This window comes from Ceratotherium simum, chromosome 7, assembly GCF_057802395.1.
Source record: "Ceratotherium simum simum isolate JZ-2026a chromosome 7, ASM5780239v1, whole genome shotgun sequence".
NCBI lineage: Eukaryota > Metazoa > Chordata > Mammalia > Perissodactyla > Rhinocerotidae > Ceratotherium > Ceratotherium simum.
Window position 1 is genome coordinate 46612759 of NC_141906.1, and position 24205 is coordinate 46636963.

At 43.3% G+C, this 24205-nt stretch overlaps 1 protein-coding gene across 1 annotated transcript in view; it reads left to right on the plus strand.

The window, feature by feature from the left end:
* Positions 1-24205, plus strand: part of FAT3 (FAT atypical cadherin 3) — a 502525-nt gene that overhangs the window by 431244 nt on the left and 47076 nt on the right. Inside the window, exons 14-18 of the mRNA XM_087433575.1 lie at positions 14784-15173; positions 17371-17585; positions 18797-18934; positions 20102-20245; positions 23097-23294. Coding sequence (XP_087289701.1) covers positions 14784-15173; positions 17371-17585; positions 18797-18934; positions 20102-20245; positions 23097-23294 — 1085 coding nt within the window. The remainder of the gene's footprint in view (positions 1-14783; positions 15174-17370; positions 17586-18796; positions 18935-20101; positions 20246-23096; positions 23295-24205) is intronic.

A 24205-nucleotide genomic window follows, 5' to 3' on the forward strand; every position in this document is an offset into this window, starting at 1 on the left:
CGTAGAGGAAACAAATATACATTCGGTATGTCCTCTCTGGAGGACTTAGCTCCTGAATATGTTACCTTTGCACTGGGCCCCAAAAGCAAAAGAAAAAAAGTCATACCAGACAGAGGAGGTAAGGTCTGAAACACCTTTTTCCACTGCCTTCGGCACCTGGGTGTTTGGGACAGGGAGGAGGGACAGTCTGTGGAATCAGGAGGAGGTGGCTGTATCCATGTATCCCACAAGGAGGCACGCAGGTAGCCTGCTGTTTTTCCCTTCTAAGAGTTCCCAAGTGGACAGCTTCTTTGCAGCCTCATACCCCAGCTGAGCTGGCACCCTGGCCTCCTTTGGACCCTGCAGATCAAGTCATGGGGATGTCCCCAAATGTCCCTAAGGGATGCAACTCCTAGTAACCACATTGATCAAGAGGCCACATGGGCATGGGGAAAGCCCTGGTTGCCCTGTGCTATGTGCAAGCTGTGTGGCTTTGGGCCAGTCACTGGCCTCCCTCAGATTCAGTTTCCTCTTTCATAATGTGAGATTGACAATAGTAATGCTTGCTTTGCCAATCTCAAAGGGTCAGTGTGAGGCTTGCCCAAGAGTGAATGGAAAGGAGTGAACTACCTAAGGCCAAACTGGCCCTCTTTGCAGTTAGATCTCCCTGCTCTAAGCTCCCGCAGCGCCTCGGGACCATCCTGACATGGAACCGCTTGCATGTCTCTTCTCTACTGCTCTTAAACCCTCCAAGGCAAGATCGGTGCTTAGTAAGAATTCTAAATGATAATAATCATAGTATGGCTAATAACATTTGCTTTTTGAGCTTCTGCTACATGCCAAGCACTGTGCCAAGCACTGCAGATACAATATTTCCCCTTCTCACAACTCTTCAAGTTGGCGTATATTTTGTTGTTATTCTATTTAACATATGAATAAATTCTGAGATATTAACTTGCCCTGAACTGCAAGCTAGTTAATGGCAGAGCCAAAAGACGATTAATTAACAGATAGATATCCAGCTAATAGTTACGTTTTAGTCAAGGGCAGTGGTTCTTAAAAAGTGTTCCCTGGACCGACAGTATGAGTGTCACCTGGGGGCTTGTTGGAAATGCAGACTCTGAATGAGAGACTCTAGACCAGTGGTTCTCAAACTTTCCTGTGCATCCAAATCACCTACAGGACTTATTAAAGCCAGGATTGCTAGACTCCGCACCCAGAGTTTCTGATGCAGGAGTCTGGGAGGGGACCTGATCATTTGCATTTCAGAGTAATTCCCAGAGGATGCTAATGCTGCTGTTTCCAGGACCAGGCTTTGAGAGCCACTTGCTTAGGAATTCTTGCTTGCCTAAGCAAGAATTCCTAAGAAAAGACACATCTTTTTGTGTCATGAATACTTTGACAGTTTGGTGACACCTACAGATCCCTTCTCAGGATAATGTTTTATAATTACTAAAATAAAATACAAAAGGTTACGAATAAAATAGATTTGTCCAAAGGTTTTTTTTAAGTTGTTGTATGGTAATATGAATCTCTGCTTTAATATATTAAATAATAAGATCTAGCACCGTAGATCTAATAACCTCCATACTTGGGAGTAGTGCTAAGCAGAGGTATGTGCAACAACTGTGAAATAATGTGAAAACAGCTGTGATTTCTAATGGTTACAAGTCACAGGTGCTGCTCATACTACAGTGATGTGTTGCCTACGTTTATAATTGAATGTGATGCTAAATTCAGTGAGAGGTTAATGAAAATAAAGATGTAAAATTTTCCCCTTCTGTGGTAGGCAGCCTCTACGATGACCCCAATGATCTTTATCTCCTGGTAGTCACACCACTGGGCTGGACTTACTGACTCACCTCTGATGAACAGAATATGGTGGAAGTGGTGATATCACTTCTGAAATTAGGTTATAAAAAGACTGTGGCTTCCCTCTTGGGTGTGCTCTCTGTATTAGTCTGCTCGGCTGCCATAACAACATACCATAGACTTAGTAGCTTAAACAATAGAAATAAATTTTCTCACAGTTCTGGAGGCTGGATGTCTGAGCTCAGGGTGCCAGCATGGTCAGGTTCTGGTGAGGTTGAGTTCCTGGCTAACAGGTGGCAACGTTTTTTCTGTGTGCTCACATGGCCTTTCCTTGGTGAGCACAGTGGAAAAAGAGCTTTCTCTATCTTTCCTCTCTTATAGGCCACCAACCTTACTGGATGAGGACCCCCACCCTTATGATCTCATTTAACCTTAATGCCTCCTAAAAGATCTATCTCCAAATATAGTCACATTGGGAGTTAGAGCTTCAATATATGAATTTTGGGGGTGACACAATTCATTTCATAGCACTTTCTCTCACTCTCTCTTGGATTGCTTACCTGGGAGAAGAGAGCTACAATATTATGAGGCAGTCCTGTGAGGGGCCCACCTGACAAAGAACTGAGGCCTACCAATGACTACATGAGTGAGCCTGAAAATGGACCCACACCCCCACCTCCATTTGAGCCTTCAGATGAAACTGCAACCCTGCCCGACAGCTTGACGGAAACCTCATGAGAAATCTTGAGCCATAGACAGCCAGCTTAAGCCATGCCTAGATTCCTGCCCCACAGAAACCATGAGATACTAAATATCTGTTGTTTTATGCTGCTAAGTTCTGGGGTAATTTGGCATATGGAGCAAGAGAGAACTAATACACTAATGCAAGTTCATGGTCATCCTGAATTTTATCTAGATATCCTTAAGAATCCCCTACCATAGCATTATCCTTCCACAGGCTCCATTCTGTGAGGAAGAAGGGTTCTCGTGCAGATCAGTGGCAATCAAAACAGGGCCCACCCTCAAGCAGGAGCAGTTCAGCCAAGTTGGGAACACAGCTGCTTTGACCTGGGCAGGGGGTGAGCAGCTGTTGGCTGCTCCTGTTGCTGCTCTCGTGGATTTGTGGATCCTCCGTAGGGCGCTAGGCCCACTTCCTCTGTGAATTATAGTCCTAGTAGGTCTTAGGATGTGACCACTGCTGAGAAAAAAATCCAGTCAAACCCTTGTTTTTTTGAAGAGGAAACTGAAGCTCAGGAACAAAGAGACTTACCCAAGATGACTTAGTTTGTGGCAGATCTGGATCTAAAAGGAGGGTATCCTGACATCTAAGTCCAATGCTCTTTTCTATACTCTAGTAATTTCTACTAGAAGATGTTTCAAGAGGTATTCAGTTCTGCTTTCAGCCTGTCAGCTCTTAAATATAGTATATTCTGTATCTTTCCTAACGCCTTAGAAATTGTTACCTCTAAGTTGCATAGGCCATTGATTTAATACGTTTTTTCCTTCCCCAAAGCTCTGTTATTCTCTGAAATATTAAATCTTTGAAGGCAGCTGAGGGACTATTAAAATGTCCATAACAATTAAATAATCCCCCTAAAGACTGAGAGATGCAAGCCATTCTTTGGAGCACGTTGTGGTTGAAGCCTTTTGTTGTAGATATCAAAAAATATCATCTTATGTTTGAAGCTTTTCTCCTGAGATCCCAAATCACTTAAACATGTAATTTTACTACGGCAAGAACAGCTCTAGATACTCCCACCTGCAGATGGAGAAACTGAGGTTCAAAAGGTTAAGTGACTTCTCCCAAGGCATCTGTTAAATGGATAGTGTTCCTGAGTAAAGGGCTCCAGGGTCCTATAAGCCCCTCCCTGAATTCTTTACCTCCACCAGCATCAGGACGCCTTCTGGAGTATTTGTGGCTAGATGGTTGACCATGACACCCCATCATCTCTGTGTCACATTTGTCTGTCACTTTGGGAAACGATATCACACAGTGACTTTAGGATGAGACCAGATTAAATATTCCAGTTCCAACGCTTACTCTCTGCCCTTAAATAAGTTCCCCAACCTCTCTGAACCTCCACTTCCTCCCTGGAAAAATGGAGATATTAATTTCTTGTTTACCCACCAGACCACGGGCTCCTGGAGGAACAGGCTGGAACACACAGCCTGTTTGCCTCTGTGCCGCCATCACTGGCATGGCACTAGCCACCCAGTACATGCTCGAATTATGTCTGTTGAACTGCCAAGTTGTTCAGAGAACTAAGTTAGACATTCCACCTAAGTTCCCTAACTTCATGTCTAGTGCATGTATGGATTCCTTCTTCCAGGAGCTTTCACACACACAGCCTGGACTTCCTCGTGTAGCAATCCTCAAAGGCTGAAATTCCTCTCTCCAGTTCCACTGGAGAGCATGTGAATGTCTTCTGTCTCATAAGGCTTAATTTGGAAATACAAAATGACCACCACCACTACCCCCCAGCCCAAGAAAATAGGACCCTTCAGTTGATTAGGGCCCTACAGACCACCTGCACCCAAATTCCAGGATCCAGCAGCAGAGATAAAATAATGCACAAAAATCAGACAAACTGGTTATCAGCCCTGACTGTGCATCAGAATCCCCTTGGGATCTTTTAAAAATAAACAGACATGGGGTCGGCCTGGTGGCGCAAGCGGTTAAGTGTGTGCGCTCTGCTGCGGAGGCCCAGGGTTCGCTGGTTCAGATCCCGGGCACGCACCAACGCACCGCTTAGCAAGCCATGCTGTAGCGGCGTCCCATATATAGTGGAGGAAGATAGGCATGGATGTTAGCCCACGGCCAGTCTTCCTCAGCAAAAAGAGGAGGATTGGCAGATGTTAGCTCAGGGCCGCTCTTCCTCACAAAAAAAATAAAATAAAATAAAAATAAACAGACAAAAATAAACAAACAAACAGGCCAGGACGCCATCTCCAAAATCTGACTCAGAAAGTCTGGGATAGGGCTGGATGTATATTTTTCCTCTAGTTGACTATGATGCTTTGCCTGGTTTAGGAGTCTTTGCATTTGACACATGTAAGTTGTTATTATTACTCTTTTTAAAACCCAATTTCTTCCAAGTTGAAGTCAAAACATCAATTGTCAAATGAAACAGCTAATTCCTTTCAGAAAGGGATATCTTGGTAAAGCATTTTAGCATCACCCATGGACAGGGAATTCCGATTTCTAGCAGTTGATCGCATGATCCATTCACATGAGCTCACCTATTCACACGTTGCCTCATTGATAGATGCCATGGGTTGATAATGCCTCTGAGCTACTCAACTGGATCAATCCTGATCCAACACACAGCAATGCAGATGATGGGTTTAAGGCAGTGCTAGAGTGTCTGGGGGAATTTCCACCTACCCTTGGGCATCTTGTACAGAATCCAAGGACCCCAGCTTGCGTTTCCTGTCTCTGCAGGGTATGTTGAGGCTTGGTGGAGTGTGCTTATCAGCTTTGCCACAGGATACACGCTATCACTTCACCTTGTGAAGCCTCCGTGACAGGCACAATTATGTTGTCCATCATCTGCTGGGGAGCTCTTTAAATAACTTCTCACATATTACAAAATGCTTCCCACCCACACACCCTCTTCAACTCACTCCTTCCAATCTTCTTTCTTCCTTCTCTGCTAATTTATCCATTAACTTATGCCCAGTTACTCTAGCTATAATTTTTTATAACAGCTTTGGTAATTTGCTAGTGGCTCTGAAAATAGACAGCTTTAGCTTCTGCCATTCTACACTGATAATTTAGCAATACTGATCCCATTACCCTACCCCAGCAATTTCATCTTTCTTAGCTTCACGTGTGTTCACATCACCTGAAATGTCCTTTCTTCTTATCACTTTTCCATTTTGGTTCTCCTAACAATTCATGTCTTTCCTTCATGACTCAAGTCAGTTCCTCTGGAAAACTTCCCTTGGCCACCTCTCTCCAACAATCAACTGTATACATGTTTGTCTCCTGAGAAATGGGAAGCATTTGAGAGTCGAGGTGCTGTGACTCATTCTTCTTTGCATCCCCCATGCCTGCCATACAGAAGAAATCCTATGAGTATTTATTGGATGGATAGATGAATTGATCCAACGACCATACCTAATGACCCCACTTCAGAAACATTTTTAGTATTATTGTTGGGTAGCAGTCCAGCGTAGAAGTTCTATGCACCAATAGAGATGGAGTTTTGAGTACTTAATTGGTGATTTAATTTACTCATACTTGACTATCCCGGGCGTACCAAAGTGCCAAGCCATAGATGGTTGAAAGTGTTTATACCCAGATGAGCTGTAGCTTTTGCAGTCAGAACGTAGTCTTGCTCAGCAAGGAAGCCAGCTTTCTGGGTGTGCAGCCTTTGCAGTTGTACAGGGCCCTTGCTTAGAAGGGCCTCATGTTGGTTTAATGCTCTGCGATGGCTGTGTTGAAGTTGTTAACATTTTTTAAACAAAGGGTCCTTCATTTTTGTGTTGCCTGGGACCTCACAATCATGTAGCCAATCCTACTCAGCAGAGCTGGTGCCAGGCCAACTGGCAAGTCGCCAGGAGGTTTATGGTATAGTCAGCATCTCCCTGACTCTGTGACTGGTGCTGTCTCCTGTCTTTTTTTGACTATTCAAAAAGCCAAGGGACTACTAACCCCAAGAGTTGGTATTTTACCCTTGGGAATGTGTCAGCTTTAGTCATCACCCAAAGAAAAACTTTTAAAAGACACGTAAAACAGAAATACAGAGTCTATTTAAAAGTCATGTCTAACTTGAAAAGTAATAGCAATTCCACGGGCCTCCTCATGGCAACTTTCTGTTTTATTTCGTATCATCCAAAGGCATATTTTAAAGATAAAAAAGAGCAGTCAGTTTGAACTCTTTCAAGGTAATAGGATTTTACTTGCCTCCCACAAACAATGAGAGGAGAATTTTAGGCTAGCCATTTTCTTCTACAGCTTAATTTAAGTGTAAAAGGCAGTTTTAAAAATGTATCCCTTGAAATAACTTTAAAATGAGACCTTTAACAAAAAAATGATTTTCTAAGTAAAGTCAGTGTCTTTCTGAGCACAAACTAAAATGAGGAATGGAAATATCCGGAAAAAGGATCCTTATATAATAGGTAAGTATCTTTTTCTACAATTGTTTCAAATGGTATGTACATCGAGAATTAAACCGGCTTGGAAAATAACTTGAAAATTTGACTGCTCTCCAAAATTGATGTTAAAGAACTATTTTCCATGTATATGATTTTTATAATAGTTCTTTTACTAATTACAAACATGCCTGTGTCTACTACGTAAAATCTAGAAAGATAGGCAACAAGAAAAAAAACCAGTCAATTCTAACCACTGTTGCCATTTTAATAGAAGTCCCTCTGCCTTTTTTCTTTACAAAACTGGGCTCATAAACTACATATTGTTTTGTAGCCTGCTTTTTTCACTAGCTTGCAAACATATTTCCATGCCATTATATGTTTTTTTACACTTTTATATGATGATATATATATAGTATTCTGTGGTATGAATGTACTATAATTTATTCAACCAGTCCTCATTCTTAGAAAATTGGGTAGTTACCAGTTTTTTCCACAAATGCAAACATCTATTTAGCAATATCTTTTTATATATCTATGAATTTTTTCATGTGCCTTTTTAATATTAAATATTCCTGACTTCTCTGTGTTGCACCCTTTTGAGGTTCTTCAGTTCTTTTAACACAAGCTTTTGCAGTGGGCATGTGTGTGCAGAACACATATCACCAAATTCATTACGTTAGCACGCTCGTGCACTTACCGTGTTCCCCTGGCTGTTTCTTCTGCTGTTCAACCTTCATTGTTCTCTGACTGTGTGCCAGGCCCTGAGCTCAGTCCTCGGGTACAGAGATAATAAGACACAGTCCCTCTGCCTAAAAGATACATTAATCTAGTGGGAGAGCAGACTTAAATATAACTAATGATAATGAAAAAATAATGTTAGGGGAGCACAGAGAGGGAGTAACTGGAGAAATTAAGGAAGTTGCCCCAGAGGAGACCCTGCAAAGAATATGTCAGATTTTGACAAGTGAAGGAGGGGAAAAGAAGATTCTGAGTAGAAGGAAAAGCACAAGCAAAGGCCTAGAGGACTAAATATGTATGGTGTCTTCAAGAGTAGCTACAGTAGACGGTACACAGGGGAAGTGGAGCAGGAGAGGCCACTGAGAGGGTGGGTTGGGATGAGACTTCAAAGACTAGAAAGGCATTCTCAAACGTTTTTGCTTCTGACTGTAAGAAGTGGGAAGTCGGTGACCATTTTGAGCAGCTGAGGCAGGACTGGATCCAGAGTTTTAGAAACTTAACCCTGGTTAAGTCTGGCCAGGAGGGGCTAGAGTCTGAGGCAGTTTGCAATTAGGAGTCTCTTGCAACTGTCTAGGTGAGAGAGAATAGGAGCCTCACCTGGCTGTGAGACCTGGCCACAAGACATTCAAGAAATAGTTCAGAGAGAAAATCAAAAGAACCCGACATTCCAGTTCAGATGGGAAAGGGAAATTGGTGGAAGACATACAGCAAATTCTAAACTATCTAGTTTAAGTAATTCCTCATCAAGTTGCTAAGCGCCTAGGGTTAGGAATGATGTCTTTTGGGCTCCACTTCCCCTCGATGCAGTGCCCAGAGTAATCCAACAGGTGGCACTTGGCAAACCCTTATTAAATGGAAGGGTCATAGCCAGTGTCTCCTGTGAGAAAGACTGAACCCTTGCACTTCTCAAATGTAACTACTGTCTTTTAAGGATAAGGCTGTCTCAAAGGAACCCAATCGCATATTCAAGAACCAAAGCTTTGTTTATCATTTTTCTTCGAAGGATAATCCCTATAGCTTAAATAAGAGTGTGCCTTAATCACCAAGCCTAGGTCATAAAGACTGTGAAATCTAAATATACTTGTGGGATTTCAAGCACTGATGAATAGGCATTAATGAAGGCAGAAGAAAGTATTGGTTCAAAAACAAGTTATTACATTGCCTAGGGGGTGCGATCAGGGGACTGACTAGGACATGAAGGAAATTTAAGGAGTGATTAAAATGTTCTATATCTTGATGAGGGCTGTGGTTCCATGGGGGTATATGTATGTTAGAATTTATAAGCTGGACACTTAAAATGTGTTCGTGTTATTGTACATAAATTATGATACCTCAATATATCAATCAAGTTCATTAAAAAATAAGTGATTAGAACAAAAATTGAAAGTGTTAGTAGAGTCTGATTGTTGAGATTGTTTCAAATTATTTCTTCCCCAGACTCTATTCCATAAAAATTCAAACCCCTTTATAAAAATGACTTTACAGCAATTTAGTACAGCCCACATTTTTTGCATGCTGCCTATAGGCAGATCCTGTGCAGTTACTGGAGGGTACATTGTGAATGTCACAGTCAAGGTCCTGCCCTGACAAAGTCAAAGCAGCTGCCAACATAAAACCCTAAAGCAAGCATAACAGAGCTCTTGTAGGTTCCTTAACCTTAGGGAGCTTGATCTTAGGAGAAGGGGAGAAAACATTTAAAGATCAGGTTAAAAAATCTCAATGTACTTGCCGTGTTGACCACTCTCACTATTCGGTTTTGGTGCTGATTCTAACACCTTTCACAATCTCAAATATAAAGCTGAGTTCTTCTAACATTGGGTTAGATCCTTGGGGGTGATCCTAGTAGTGGGTGTTATTTCTCACTGAGGTCTGAAAGCCTTGCTGTAACCTGCATGTGTGAACTCTGAACATTTAACTGAATGGTGTGAATCTGCTGTGTAAAGTTTTCTTCCTATCCAGAAGATTCCAATAGCTTGTCATGATCAGGCTTAATTTGGACTTTTTCTATGGTGATGCTGGCCTACTTAAGCCAAGGTCTAGCAACTTAATGACCAGTTGGAGGGCAGGGGCACAGTCCTTTGGAAATATAAATGAAACTGGCTCCATTAGTTTAATTTCGAAATGAAGCATAATGCTGGAAGATCATCTTAAACCTCAAGTGGCCTGGGTTCTGTCATTTTAAAAGTGAAAAGGCCTGAGACCCAGTGAAGTTAAGTGACTGGCCCAGGTACGCTGTGTAGTTTGGGCAGATCATGGGCTAGAAGCAAGGTCTCCTGTCTTCCAGGACTGGACCATTGCCTTCTTTTTAAAGCATTAAGAACTTTGTATAGTCCCATGTCCAAAAAGTCCATCTTTCCATTTGACTGAATTGAAAGGAACCTAGCTTCCATTTAGAAACCTTCCAAGGGAGGGAATACGCATTCCCTTGGCAACCCACCCCTGGATTTCACAGCCTTCCTTACTGGGGATCTCTATGTGCTATTTCTTTCCTCCAACCTCACTCCACACAATGCCACTACCTATTACTTCCTTTGACCAAATAGAAATTTTAATCATTCTCTTTTCACTTGATTTTAATCCTCTGAAGGCCTGCCTGCTCCATTTGTCACAGTTAACGTGCAGAAACTTCACTTGCAATGAAAGTCATACTTCTCCTGGTAGCCTGGCATTTTAGCATTTTAAGAAGCTAAGTAGCTCTGTCCTCATTAAATTAGGGTCAAATTGGAGAAGAGAATTACATACTTAAAAACACAGACGCAAAATGATGGATTAATGTTATACCTTCATATAACACATCGTGACATGTAGTAAGAGCGTTAGACCAATTAGCAATCGAGTCTTCTGCTCAGGTTCATCTTTTTCTCTGGGTACATAGTGAAGGGATGGTGATTTGAAGGATGGCATTTATCAAATGCCCTTAGATAGAAAGTTTCCACTTTAGTGACATGACCTGCATGCATTTAACGAAGACAGCACCCCATAGCCTGGTAACACAGCAAAGACCAAGTGCTACACCAAATGTACTGCCTCCAAATTGGCATTTACGCATCTGACATTATTTCTAGAAATCATTGAAATCCATTGCAATTGTGTTTACATTGGAGTTTTAATATGTTCCAAAAATATATCCTGCTCTTTTGTTGAGAGCTACCAAATCATAAGTGATACTATTTAGCAGGGTTCTTGGTTTGGATCCCCCCGCCACCTTTTCTAGTCTTGCTTCCATATCAGTCTGATTGGTAACAGAAAAGAGAGGTAAACAATAAATCTCCCAAATCCTCCTGGTGTGAATGCCCAAGATACTGTTAGAAACAAAATGTATGGGGAGGTGAGGGGAATTGGATCAGCAACTTGCAGGGGAAGGGATGGTTTTCTGCTGTGGTAAAGCAGAAAAACTCTGTCACCGAGTTTAAATTAACAGAATCTGCCTGGAGGGGAGCCACGGTCTTTGTGTGTCTGATTAATGTCAGCCTTGTAAACGCAGAGATCCAACAACAGGGCTGGTCAGCTGAGCAGGAAGCTCAGAGAACATGGCATCTCCTGCTTGGGGATCTGAGCAGAACCCAGTGCCTCCGAGTAGGGCTGGAAGAGAAAGCGGCAGACCGGGAGTACAGGTGACATTTTTAATTAGATTTTAGTGATGTCCCGTGAAGGAAATCTAAATCACCTTCCTTTTAGGCCTTCCTGCCCCAGAGAGCAGCAGTGTGCAAACCCAAGCCCTCCGTCTCTAACTCAGCTGGTTGGAGCGCCATGGCTCTTAGAACAGGGAGTCAGAAATTACCTTCTTCCTAAATGAACTTCAGACCCGAAGAGGAACCATGTCCAGAGCAGATCTCCTGGAATCCTTAAGGGGATTGAGCAAGGAGCCTAGGAAAAACAGGACTTCGTTCCTCGTGTTCACCTAAAAATGCTAGTGGTTCCAGGCAAATCCTCAGCCCTCGGATTATGCATCAGGGAAGTGGGTTTTGTAGCTGTCAGCAGATACTCAGATGAAAGATGCTGCATGAATTTCCCATCCTGTCCCATCTTATTTTTGGTAAGAGTGGTGTTCCATATGCTGGGAGTAGAAGTTAAATCCTTAGGGAATGTGTATGGTTTGAAAACCTGTGTGGTGTATTTATGTCAATCGCTGATGTGTTTCTATAAATGCATTTTTGTGACTTTGAGAGGTGCGTTGAGACCATCCAGTCAGTCACGGCAGCTTCCGGGGTACACAACCAGCTCTGACTGTATTTCATGTGCAAGTTTGATCACCTCCGCAACCCTCTGTGTATTCACCCCAGGAATGTACGTTGAAGAATTTAATCTTGCAGCCACTCTAAAAATAGCCAGAACGCGTTCCTAAAACCTCTGCTCTGGGGCCTTATTTCTAGGGGCAGCAAGAGAAAAGGAAAGCCTTCTTGTTTTTAATCCCAGCACCAATAAAATCAGAGGTTGATGTTTATATATCACAGGGTGGTTGTTTTGAAAGAGAAATAAAAGTAAATGATGAAACTTTGGAAAAAATGGACTCTCTGGAATGGAACCAAGAACAAGATCTCAGTTTGGACCTTTTGGTTAAAGCCACATAATGCAATTTATGTCATTCCCTCCAGATATATGATTTTATTGGTTTGCTGGGAATTTTGGCTTAAGGGAAACTGTACATTGGGGGAGTAAAGTGTTTAACTCTTATTACTGCCAAAGTCTATCCCCAGTGTGAGGTGTTATAATAGAAAACAACACATGCCTAGACCCTCCCCTCTAAGAGCTTATATTCCAGGGTCCATGATTCACAAAAGATATTTTCAGGTAGTTGCATAGCTAGAGTCATGACTAATGACTGTCTTAATCAAGAGAATTTAAGATCAAAATGATGCTTTTTCAGCCTACGAAGTTATTACATTTGGCTTCTTATAAATCTTAACTTCTAGCGAATTTCAGGTGCATAAACCATTTTGAAACGCCAAGATCCTCTGAGAAAAACAGTTAAATCAGTCTTCAGAACCAGAAGTCAATCCAGTCATCACTCACTAATGTGTTGGTTGTTGATGGACATTTCCTGGTTGATATGTTTTAGCTGTAGTATATATTAAGATAAAATGGTATTTTGGGAACTAAGTGTATTTCTTTAAATTATGGAGCTGGAGATCACTCTCTGACTAGATCTTCTTCTTTCTTTGATGGAGGGAGGGCTCCAGGCTCACTGGCCATTGGATTTCCTTTTTCTCTTTACATTCCCTTATGACCTCATCCATTCTCATGGCTCTGCATGCCATCTGAACACTGATGACCCTCAAATTTATAGCTCCAGCTTAGACTCTCCTCTGATCTCCAGCCTCCTGTACTAACTTCCTACTCGGATCTCCGCTTAAATATAAAATGCCCATCCCAAACTTAATCTGTCCAAAATGGGTCTCCTGACCTTTCATCCAAATCCTAGTCCTCCTGCAGTCCTATCTTTCTCAGCTGTTGGAACTCCCTCTTTTCAGCTTCTCAGGCCAAAACCTAAAAGTCATCCTAGGGTCTTCTCTTTCTCTCACATCCCATATCCTGCCAGCTTCACAATCAGGAAATAATCTTTTATCACCACTTCCAAGTTCAGAATATGTCCATTACCTCCTCACTTCTCACCACTGTCAACCTTAAAAAGTAAAATAGCCAGTTATTTTACCAGCAAGATGAGTTTATTCAGAAGTAGCAGAAGAATTGCAATTCGGGACATGCAAACTGTGGCGAGCCATAGGCAAGTCTGGAGAACAAAGGAGAAGGGCTTGCTTTTATAGAGGAAAGGAGGACATTGGGAAGGGCTGTTTTGAACAAAAGTCTATTGGAGGAGAGAGAGAGTTCAGGATGGTGGCAGCATCCCATTGGCTGAGTGTGGTGGTTGCACATTGGCTGGGCTGTTGCTGGGCAAGGAGAAAGTCTTCCTTTCTTCTACTAGAATATATAAAGTAAGCTTCTTCCTACTGCAGCAAGCAAGATACACTTCTTCTTGCTGGGGTCTGCAAACGTCGAGTGGTAGTGCATGAGAGCTTCCCCTTCAAGGCTTCCCAACTCCATATTAAATGAGGTTCCCTTTGTTCATTTTCACACCACCTATGTGTTCGGATTAGATCTGGAAGCTGGTCACTTCTCACCACTTGCAACACCACCACCTTGTTCAAGCTGCCATTATGGCTTGCCTATATTCCTGCAAGAGTCTGTCAGCTGGTCTCCCTGCTTCCTCTCTTGCTGTTCTTCATTCTGTTAACAACCAGCATCCTGAATGATCCTGTTAAAATCTAAGTCACATCACTTGAGTCCCATCCTCAAAGCCCTCCAGTGGCTTCCCGCATCACCACAACCCCACTGGATTTGCTCCCCGACCCGTTATCACCCTGATGTCATTTTCTACTTCTTTTCTCTTGGCTCTAGTCACACTGGTCTTCTCAACAGTGCTCCTCAAACACAGCAGATTGGCTTCCACCTCACACCTCTGCACTTGTGGGTCCCTCTGCCTGGAGTGTTCTTCCCCCAGAATCTGCACTGTTTACTCCCTCCCTTCCTTCAGGTTTTTACTCAAATGTCAAGCCCTTTCCTGACCACTTCATTTAAAATTCCTACCCTTCCCTCTATCTCCCAAACTCCCTCTCCCCCCAGCCCTTCTGATCCGCCCTTATGGCTTTATTTTTCTCCATTTTTACCCTCTAACATGCCATTTATTTTACTGATTCTTTGTTATTGTTAATTTCTTATTTACTCCTACTAGAATGTAAAAATTTTCTCAAGAAATGTTTGAGTCTTGTCCATTGCTATAATATCTAGCAGCTAGAATAGTGCCTGATAGATTCTAGATGAATATTTGTTAAAGTAATTAATTAATTTGTATTTCTCTTTCTGTGGCACATCCTTACCTACATATCTATTGGCATCTTAGAGTTTTTCTTAAAGATGTGTGGGGTTCTTTAATATATTAAGACAATCCAACTATTTCTTATATTTGTTGCCAATATTTTTCATTTCTTTACCATTCAATTTAGTTGTATATTTTTTACATTTTTGTAGAATCAAAGCCGTGGTTTCTACAATTACTATTCTTTGTGTGACCCTTCAAAAGTCAGCAAACCCGTAATATTCTAGTGCGGAGTGCCAGGCCATGTTCTTCTCCGCTCACATTCCTGTATCTCCCACAGGCATCAACAGGAAGGTCGTCTACTCCCTGGCCGACTCGGCCAATGGATTCTTCTCCATTGACAGCTCCTCCGGCATCATCATCCTGGAGCAGCCGCTGGACCGAGAGCAGCAATCCTCCTACAACATCAGTGTGCAGGCCACCGACCAGAGCCCTGGACAGGCCCTGTCCTCTCTTGCCACTGTCACCATCACTGTCCTGGACATTAATGACAACCCCCCTGTGTTTGAAAGGAGGGACTACCTGGTTACTGTGCCTGAGGACACCTCCCCTGGTACTCAAGTCCTTGCTGTTTTTGCCACCAGCAAAGATATTGGCACAAATGCTGAGATTACGTATCTCATCCGGTCTGGGAATGAACAAGGGAAATTTAGAATCAACCCAAAGACAGGTGGGTAAACAGCAGCCTACTTAGAATTCAAGGCTCTACTATATCCTGCTTCTCTCAACCCTCTAGCCGCCCTTTTAGGTGGGCTCTTTTTCCTCCTCCTACCTCTCTCACAGTGGAAACAAATCTTCTCGTAGCAGAGCCTGCAGCAGACCCCGGAGTGTCCTCTGACACTCTGCTTCTAAGGATGCCTCCTCCTGAGTTTTAAGCTTCTAGCTATGGGCTCACTTGGCAAATACTTGACCCCCATATTGGTTCCAGGATTTCTCATAGGAAGGCTCCGGAGCAGTAATGTGGTCCATAGGTGGGGAGAGGAAGTAGTATTTACATACCGAGCACAGAGTTTGTTTGTTTCTCTCTCTTTTCTGTTTGTTTGTTTGCTTGGATCATATGTTTATTGTTTGAAAGTGCTCCTGGAGATTAGCATCTGCTTGCCACTGTCCACACTCAGGCTGCCACTCTCTGGTCACCTACCAAGGCAGACACTGGTAAGTGATCTACACAGTGACCTACAGGCCCCTGTAAATAGGCAAAGCAGGCCCATGTTTCAGACAAGAAAGGTGAGTCTCTCACACCTCCCAGCCATTGGACATGATTCCCTCATCATTCAAGAAACATGCACTTATTAAGCAAGGTGGCAGAGGAAGTCCGTTCTCCTTTGGATAGTCCAGTAAACATGAACAAGAAACTGTCATAATTGGCAACTTTTATTTAACATGACAAATATGCCAGGTTCTTATTAAATCATTAGTTATTTCTCACATTTTCCATGAGAAAAACAGCTTCAGAGAGGTTAAATCATTTTCCCAATGTCCACTGTGAGTAAGTAGGGAATCCAGGATTTGAACTCACATCTTCCTGACTCTGAACTTCATGCTGTAACCTCTATATAACACTACTATGCTGTGGGGGATGCAAAAAATGAAGGGGATATAGTCCCTGCCCTTAAGTTTAGGATGGTGGAAATACTGATGGAGGAATTGCATTAGCAGCTTCTCCCAGCAGTAACTCTCTTTATTAAGGTCAATACTTCAAATTAAAATATATGGGGATTTTCCTCATTTAAATATGTGTTAGCCTTGGCCTGTCTAGTTATGACCATTGTATATGAACACCATGCGGAAATGGTTAAGTACTGTGTAAATTTGGCACTGGATAACGAGATTGGGATGCAAAATAAAGCACTAAGGGTGGTAATTGCTAAGAAAACTTAATTATGGGGAGAAAGATCCTCTTGTTATATGTGTGACTTCTGTTTCTCACCTTAAGCAGAGGGGCAGCCTTAGCCTCTAGCGAAGTTGGCTGTCTGGAAATGTGAATGGATGTAACATACTCACCTTGGTCCTAATGATTGTTTTCCAGGTGGGCGAAAGGTACATGCCCTTGGGAACTGCTCTCCAGGCAGTTCAATGACCAGTTACCAATTGAGAATGCAGGATTGGGTCACCTCACCAGGAAGATCTAGAATGGGAGGGAAGTAGCACTCACTGAGCCCATCCCAGGGTGGCACCCAGCTAACTGCTTTCGCTTGTTCTTCTTGCTTAATTTAAATAACTCTGTGACATGGGCGTCATCTCTGTTCTGTAGTTGTAGACATTAACTCAGACTTACTGTTTGCCCACTGATTCCCAGGTATTTCCTTTTCCATTCTGTCACTGTACCTTGAGTTTCTGAAGTATTTGCCTTCTTCGCGCCATAATAGTTTTAGATGAGCATATTATAACTTGGCGAGGCACGTTAGTGGTTAATTCAATTCAGTTAAGTCTGCAAGTATTTGCTTGCTGATGAGGGGTGGGCTCATACAATTGCATCCACACATCTTGGCTCATTCTCGGTCTGCCTGGGTCCACTTGAGGACTCATCAGGGGACACTTATTGGGGATGCTTGTTCCTGTCCCTACTTCTTAGTTGTGTGAGGGTGAATAATGCCAGAGATTTTCAGGCTGCTTGAGAGAAGTTCAGGAACTATTGCAGAAACATGCAAAGACTTAATTTCTTCAGTGTTGTGTCTGATGGATAGCTATGTTTTAACTGAAAACATTAATCAGATTCTGAGATGCTTTCAGCAGGGCATTAAACAAATTCCTAAATATCTAAAATTCTTGGCTGGAGATGATGTTATAAATATTACCATGATTATGGAACTGCTGACCAATGTTTCTTCCTAATCAAATCTAAAGCTCCTCATTTTTCTTCAAAGGGGGTATTTCTGTCTCTGAAGTCCTGGACTATGAATTATGCAAAAAATTTTACCTAGTGGTGGAAGCCAAAGATGGGGGCACTCCAGCTCTCAGCACCGTGGCCACAGTCAGCATCAACCTCACGGATGTGAACGACAACCCTCCCAAGTTCAGCCAAGATGTCTACAGTGCTGTCATAAGTGAAGATGCCTTGGTCGGGGACTCTGTCATTTTGGTAGGTGCCAGTGGGAAGTCCAGATGTCTGGGACTAAGAATCCTCCGTAGAGTGAAAAAATGAGCAAAGTCTATCCTGGATTCTCTTCACACTTTCTCCTTTCAGGGTCCTTTTGTCCCCAAGAATTCTAGACAGGCACCAGTCTTTCAACTGCTGCTTCTCCACTTTGTATATTAGAAAAAGGACTGATAAATTCATTTATATCATGGTGTAAGTGATCAATAATCACTTTCCTCCCGGAAGTGTATGTTTTTTTGAGAAAACAAAACAGTTCATGGATTGAATTTCTAATGATAGCTCCTACAAGTTTGTGACCTTAGATGATAAGTTTATTAAGTGGCTAAGGATAGAATAAAATCCTTCCCCAGCTCCCTGTACATGCGCACACTCACACCCACACAGAGTAGGGCAGCTCCAAATGGGAGTAAGTTTAAGATTGATTGGCCACTCTTAGAGGAGCTCTTTCTGGAAGGAATTTTTTCTAATACCAGTAAGAACAAACCATGTTTAGGAGAATGAGGTTTCTCTTAGACTTACAAATTACATTTTGGAAACTATGAGTCCCATCCTCATCATCCTCACCATTCCGAGGTTGGACAGGTCCCTTCCATCCATCCTTGTCTCTGGCTCTCGCAGCACCAGATTGTGAGAGTGCATTCTTTACACATCAAAGGTGGACTTCCCAGGCCTTCTCTCCTTCCTGGATGTTACAAGACTATTCCATACATACAAATCCCAACATTACCAATGTGGAGCAGTAAAGAGTGGGGCAGTGTATTTGCCATGTGAGAAAGAGAATTTTCTTGGGCTTCCTTAACATGGAAATGCATAGGTTTATAGAATGCCTAACTCAGTGGCAGAGACAGTTGTTTTGCAAAATTGGGAAAGAATATGAAAGTATTCCCATCAGTTAGCTTTGGCTCTATCCTTACTGGCTCAAGGCCTGAGGAAAATCAGGCCTAACAAGCATCAGACTGTGAGCAGGTAACAACTAACAGAAATAAAATGGCAGCTCCAGTAATGGCACTGCCCTCCTTCAGCCAACCCATCATCTCTTCCACTGGGGGCATGATCACTTGCATTGGTGAGCAGAGCACCTAAGAAAACTGTCAGAGCTGTGCCCATTTGTACAGACCTGGGACTCTAAGAATACACCTTTTCTCTGTCTCTTATGTCATGTCTTTTCTTTGTTTCGCTTATGTCCCATGAAGCTAATAGCAGAAGATTCAGATAGCCAGCCCAATGGACAGATTCATTTTTCGATTGTGAGTGGAGATCAGGACAATGAATTTGCTGTGGATCCTGTCTTGGGACTTGTGAAGGTTAAGAAGAAATTAGACCGGGAACGGGTAAGCTAGTTTAGGCCAGCTCCCTTCCCAACCACACCCACCCCTTCACTGGAATCAGGCCCAGGATCCATGAGTATAAGTAGGAAGATTCTCCGTTCTAAATAATGAGAGTGAATAGGGATGGGCTAAAATACAGCAGCATGATGTATGCGGGTTAGACCTTTGAAAGAATTTTCTGCCAATGGATTCTGGCTATTTCTTATTTATGAATGGTTTAAAGAAAAAGCAAATGTGTGTCTTTCTAGATGGTTTGAATTTTGGTCCTTCCTAGAGCAAGGAGGAAGAAAACCACCTTCAGCATTGGGATCGTGTGGTCCTGTTTCATAGGCAGCTTTAGCCCTGGGTGAACAGATCCAAAAGGATCATCTGTAGGTATCCAGGTCAGAAAGAATGATCCAGAAAATTCCTCTGTTCAAGGTTAAACTTAAATATCATCTCTTTTGACTAAAAATATGTGTCTTCAAAGTGAAATTAAATATGGAAAAAGAGGGCCGGCCCCGTGGCTTGGTGGTTAAGTGAGCGCGCTCCACTGCTGGCGACCCGGGTTCGGATCCCGGGCTCGCACCCACGCGCTGCTTCTCCGGCCATGCTGAGGCCGTGTCCCACATACAGCAACTAGAAGCATGTGCAGCTATGACACACAACTATCTACTGGGGCTTTGGGGGGAAAAAATAAATAAATAAAATCTTAAAAAAAAAAAAAAAAAAAAATATGGAAAAAGATGTCATAGTAGTGATGCTAAAAAGCAAAAAGACCTCACTGGGTGATATATCCCCATAACTCCCGAAGTATCAAAACTGATAAATATGGCAGATCAGTGGTGACAACTGTCATGTTTGAACAAAGGCTGAGAACTGTGGTTCTAACCAGGGGAGGTTTTGCCCTCCAGGGGACACTTGGCAATATTTGGAGACATTTTTGGTTGTCACAAATGGGCAGGAGGTGATATTGGCTTCTAGTGGGTAGAGACCAGGATGCTGCTGAATATCCTACAATGCATAGGTCAGCCCCCAACAACAAAGAATTATCTGGCCTAAATGTCAATGGTAGCAGTCTAGAAAATTGAAGTGAAGATGGCTGATCTTCAACAAAGCACAGCTGAGTCTGAGTGTGCACAGGAGGGAAGTGCCGCACTTCTTTACTCTCAGCCCTTTGTGCTTTGGCAGGTGTCTGGATACTCCCTGCTCATCCAGGCAGTAGACAGCGGCATTCCTGCAATGTCGTCAACGGCCACTGTCAACATTGATATTTCTGATGTGAACGACAACAGCCCAGTCTTTACACCTGCTAACTATACCGCTGTGATTCAGGTGAGCAGTCTTGCCTACCAGGCATTGTCCATATGCACTCAGCCTCCTTCCTCTGCTGGGGTTTACTCCTCATGGTTTATTATTGTTTTTACCTAATACCAACTCATCCTGTCATAGGGCTGGTATGAAAAGGGCCTGATTCTTTTACTGCAACCGATTAATAAACAGTGATAAGTGCTATCGCTAATGGGGTCCTTTCAAGTGTCAGGTGCTTTACATATGCCATCTGTCCCCACCACAGCCCTGTGAAGTGGGGTAGTGCATCGGCCCCCAATCTGCAGTGAAGGAGCTAAGGATCTGAGGGGTTAAGTAGCTCACCCAAGATCATGCAGCTGGTAAGTGGTAGAGTCAAGATTTGAACTCAGGTCTGTCTTCAGCAAAAACTGTTCTCTTTCCACAATAACAGGCTGCCTTCAAGCTACTTTGTGCTGTTCTGGCAGAGGAGGAAGATTAACACAAATCATCAGTCAAAGGGAGGTTGGGCATCAGGATAGAGCTGCTACTCATTAAAATCAGTCTTCCATAAGCAATTTGTTTAGCACTTTAAGTCCACTTGCTCTTTCAAATTAGACTGCAAGATGGAGTAACTTGCTACTGGTATTCTGCTGTCAGAGAGAATGACTCTTCTCCCATCTGTGTTTTATCCAGAAGGTATTTCATGAGCACGGTACTAGGCGCCAAGCTACCTCCTCTTCCCAGTATTTCTAGAAGCTTGAAGCCCAACTTCAGGAGGATCAGGAAATCCAGTCCAGGAATACTGTCAGGTGCAGAACTTAGAGGATTCAGGGGTTGATATACGTGTCTTGGGGGGCCACAGATATTCTAGAGAATTGGCTCTTGCCTGATCCAATTTGGCCTGAGAATCACCCCCCACGGGTTCCCAGGGCCTTGTGGGGAGAAGGTAAGATGAGAGTGAGCCAGGTCTTGAGGGGCCCCTTTGGAATAGCATTGAAGACTTTGAGTCTGGCCATCCGTAGTCAGCGCCCCCCTGCACCACTGAGCTGTCCAGGAATCAGGCTCAGAGGCGGTTGTAAAGCAAGCAGCTCTCTGCTTCATTCCCAGCCCTCTGTCAGCGAAATCTGATTCCTTCACCGGTGGTATTTTGGTTTTCCTCTCCTCTCTGATGCTTTTTCCAGCAGCTGTGCATTCTGACCCCTCTCCTGCTTCTACAAAGCTTCACCCAGAGTCTGCACCTTCCTCCATTGCTCTTCCTCTCAGATTGCTCTCCTTCATGACGATCACCCACAAGGGTGCTCTCTGCCTCTCACCGCCTCTGTGTGCTCACACTAAAACAAAATGGGCTTTGCCTACTCAACATTTGGTTTTATGACACACATCGATCAGCTTGACAGACTGTTTTCACATGCACAACAGGAAGTCAGCAGGGAGAGAACCGAGAATGGCAGCCTGTAAACCGCGGCTGTGACCGCGGCTCATATCTGCAGCGCAGCGGCCTGTCTGTGTTACGTGTCACCCTTCTTTCTCAGACCATGACCCGTAGAGCGCACATTTTCTTTCTCTCTCTCTCCCCTCTGGAGGAAATGGCCTTTATAGAGTGAGCAAACAAATCAATAAATCTTCTATTTCTTGTGGTGCTGAGTATACTGTCAGTGTGAAATAGTAAATCTACGCTGGGCCGAGGCAGTTCCACCACCGAGTCCAGAGGGAGACGGTGTCTAGTTGTTCTGATGACCAAGGGGCTGCTTGAGAGAAGGGGCAAAATAAGAGGTCTTTGAGGTCTTTTCTCTTTCTCCTTCAACAAATGTTCCTCCCTTTTTCCAACCCAGAATAATTTCCTTCTTCCAACACATGGTTTTCATAAGACTAATTCAGCACATAAATTGAAGTGTGCCTGCCCCATGCATGACTCCCTTCCAAACCGCCGTGTATCATTGTCTTCATCTCTGTGACCCAAATTCATTTAATATTAAGTCAATGTCATCAGAAGGCCTGAACTAATGAAACTGACTTCAGACCCACACTGTGGTAATGCTGAAGTCTCAACAGAGTGGGCCAAGGAAACCAGTGCCTGAGCTACAGAGGAAATTAATTTGGTGTTTTCGAAGTGAGGAGAACCTTTGACCCAAGAAGGAGTGACAAAAAGCCTTCATGTTCCTATTTTGGGGAAAAGGCAGAGAGGTTCTGCAAAATCATGCTTGCATGATAATATCGGGGCTTCCAAAAATTCTGATGAAGTTAAGGACTTCGTTTCTCTTCATTCTCAAGTTGAGAAATGTTCTACCCCCTTTCCATTTCCTCGAGAAATGTGGCAATACTGTGTTCTGAGGGGTGGGGTTTAAAGCCCCGTTTTTCCACCTGGCATATGCTTTTGTATGTTTACTGGGAAGTTGCCAGGATGTTCTCCCAAGAAGTCCGATGTTGTGACATTATGTCACAGAGTTGGGCCTCAGGGTAATTGTGTTGTGACAAGTGTGAGGAAGTGCCTTCCCATCCTGAAAGGTTGATGTTTTCTTGGCCCATGAGGATTTCCACTGTGTCACCAAGGCTGGTGAGCACCCTATATTCCCAGAGCTATAGAGGCGAATTCAGGGCATTTCCAGGTGTAGGGACCATCCCTGGAACCTACAAACCCGTTCAACACAAAGTCCTTGTGTTCTCACCTGCAGCTCATTGTCTCATGGGGCAGTTGTGGGGAGGCAGCCAAGGATGGGAAGCATGATGCTTGCAGATGCCAGCATATTTTCAGAAGACAAGATAATATCACAGGGAATCCCTTCCGCTAAAAGCCCTGTTTTTTAGCACAGCACTCTCAGCCGGTAATGATGGGGTTTTTTAAAATGTGAAGAGAGGTGTAATTTTATCTTCCTTTTTAATATACTCTTTTATGCAGGAAAATAAGCCAGTAGGCACCAGCATCTTGCAGCTGGTGGTGACAGACAGGGACTCCTTTCACAATGGGCCTCCCTTCTCCTTCTCTATTTTGTCGGGAAATGAAGAGGAGGAGTTCATATTGGACCCACATGGGATCCTGCGGTCAGCCGTGGTCTTCCGGCACACGGAGTCTCCGGAATACGTGCTGTGTGTCCAGGTATGGCCTTGTTCTCTGTCCACATTAGGCCGGCTGTCTCTCGTACTTGTTTCTGTGCCCGTTGGTTGGTTTTTCTTTGTTGAGCAAGTCAACATAATTCATTACTGTGCAGGAATGTTCCCCTTTTAATCTCAAATTCAATTTCACACCAATAAAAGCGGCCTCTGTGTGTGAAATTGAACGGGAAGGAAGAGAAGCATCATTGTTCAAGAGGAACATTCCTGTAGGGTATGCCAGGCAGACAGTCACTGGGTCTGAATCTGCATTCTAAAAATTCCTGGGGTTCTAATTGACCTCCAAAGACAACTAATTGGTGAAAGCTTGCTGCTTTCTACTGAATAATATTTGCCACATCACCCCCACTTGGCAAAGCTTCCGATCGTTGCCCTAAGGTGATTGAGACATACCATAGCCTCCGCTTTTGAAGAGACATCTGCTTGGTAAGTTTCCCTAGTGAGGCAGGCGGGGACCAAGCACTCAGATGGCAATGGCCTCCCCACATTCCAACTTCCTCAAGGTCATTGGCCTGCGTACAATGAAATGGGACAAAAAGGCCAAAGTGGCAGGTATGGAAAGAGTGTGGAGAGGACAGTTGCCATGTATGAATTTTGCCAGCACCAAGATTTGGGTCCCATCATTGAAACCAAATGAGATTTTTTACCCACAATTGCCATAGCAGGCAACCTAAAGCCATTATTAATGGTGACAATAATAACAATAGTAATTCTTTATATTTGTACAGCATTTAGTGGTGTTCATTGTTTCTTTTGATAACTTATGGCTTACTCTGCTCCATGAAACCTTCCAAATTAATGACTTTTGGCTCTGAGCATGTCAACAAACCCATCAGTTGCCACCCACTCCTCCAATGATATTATGTAAATAATTTTATATCACAGTATAGGTACCTA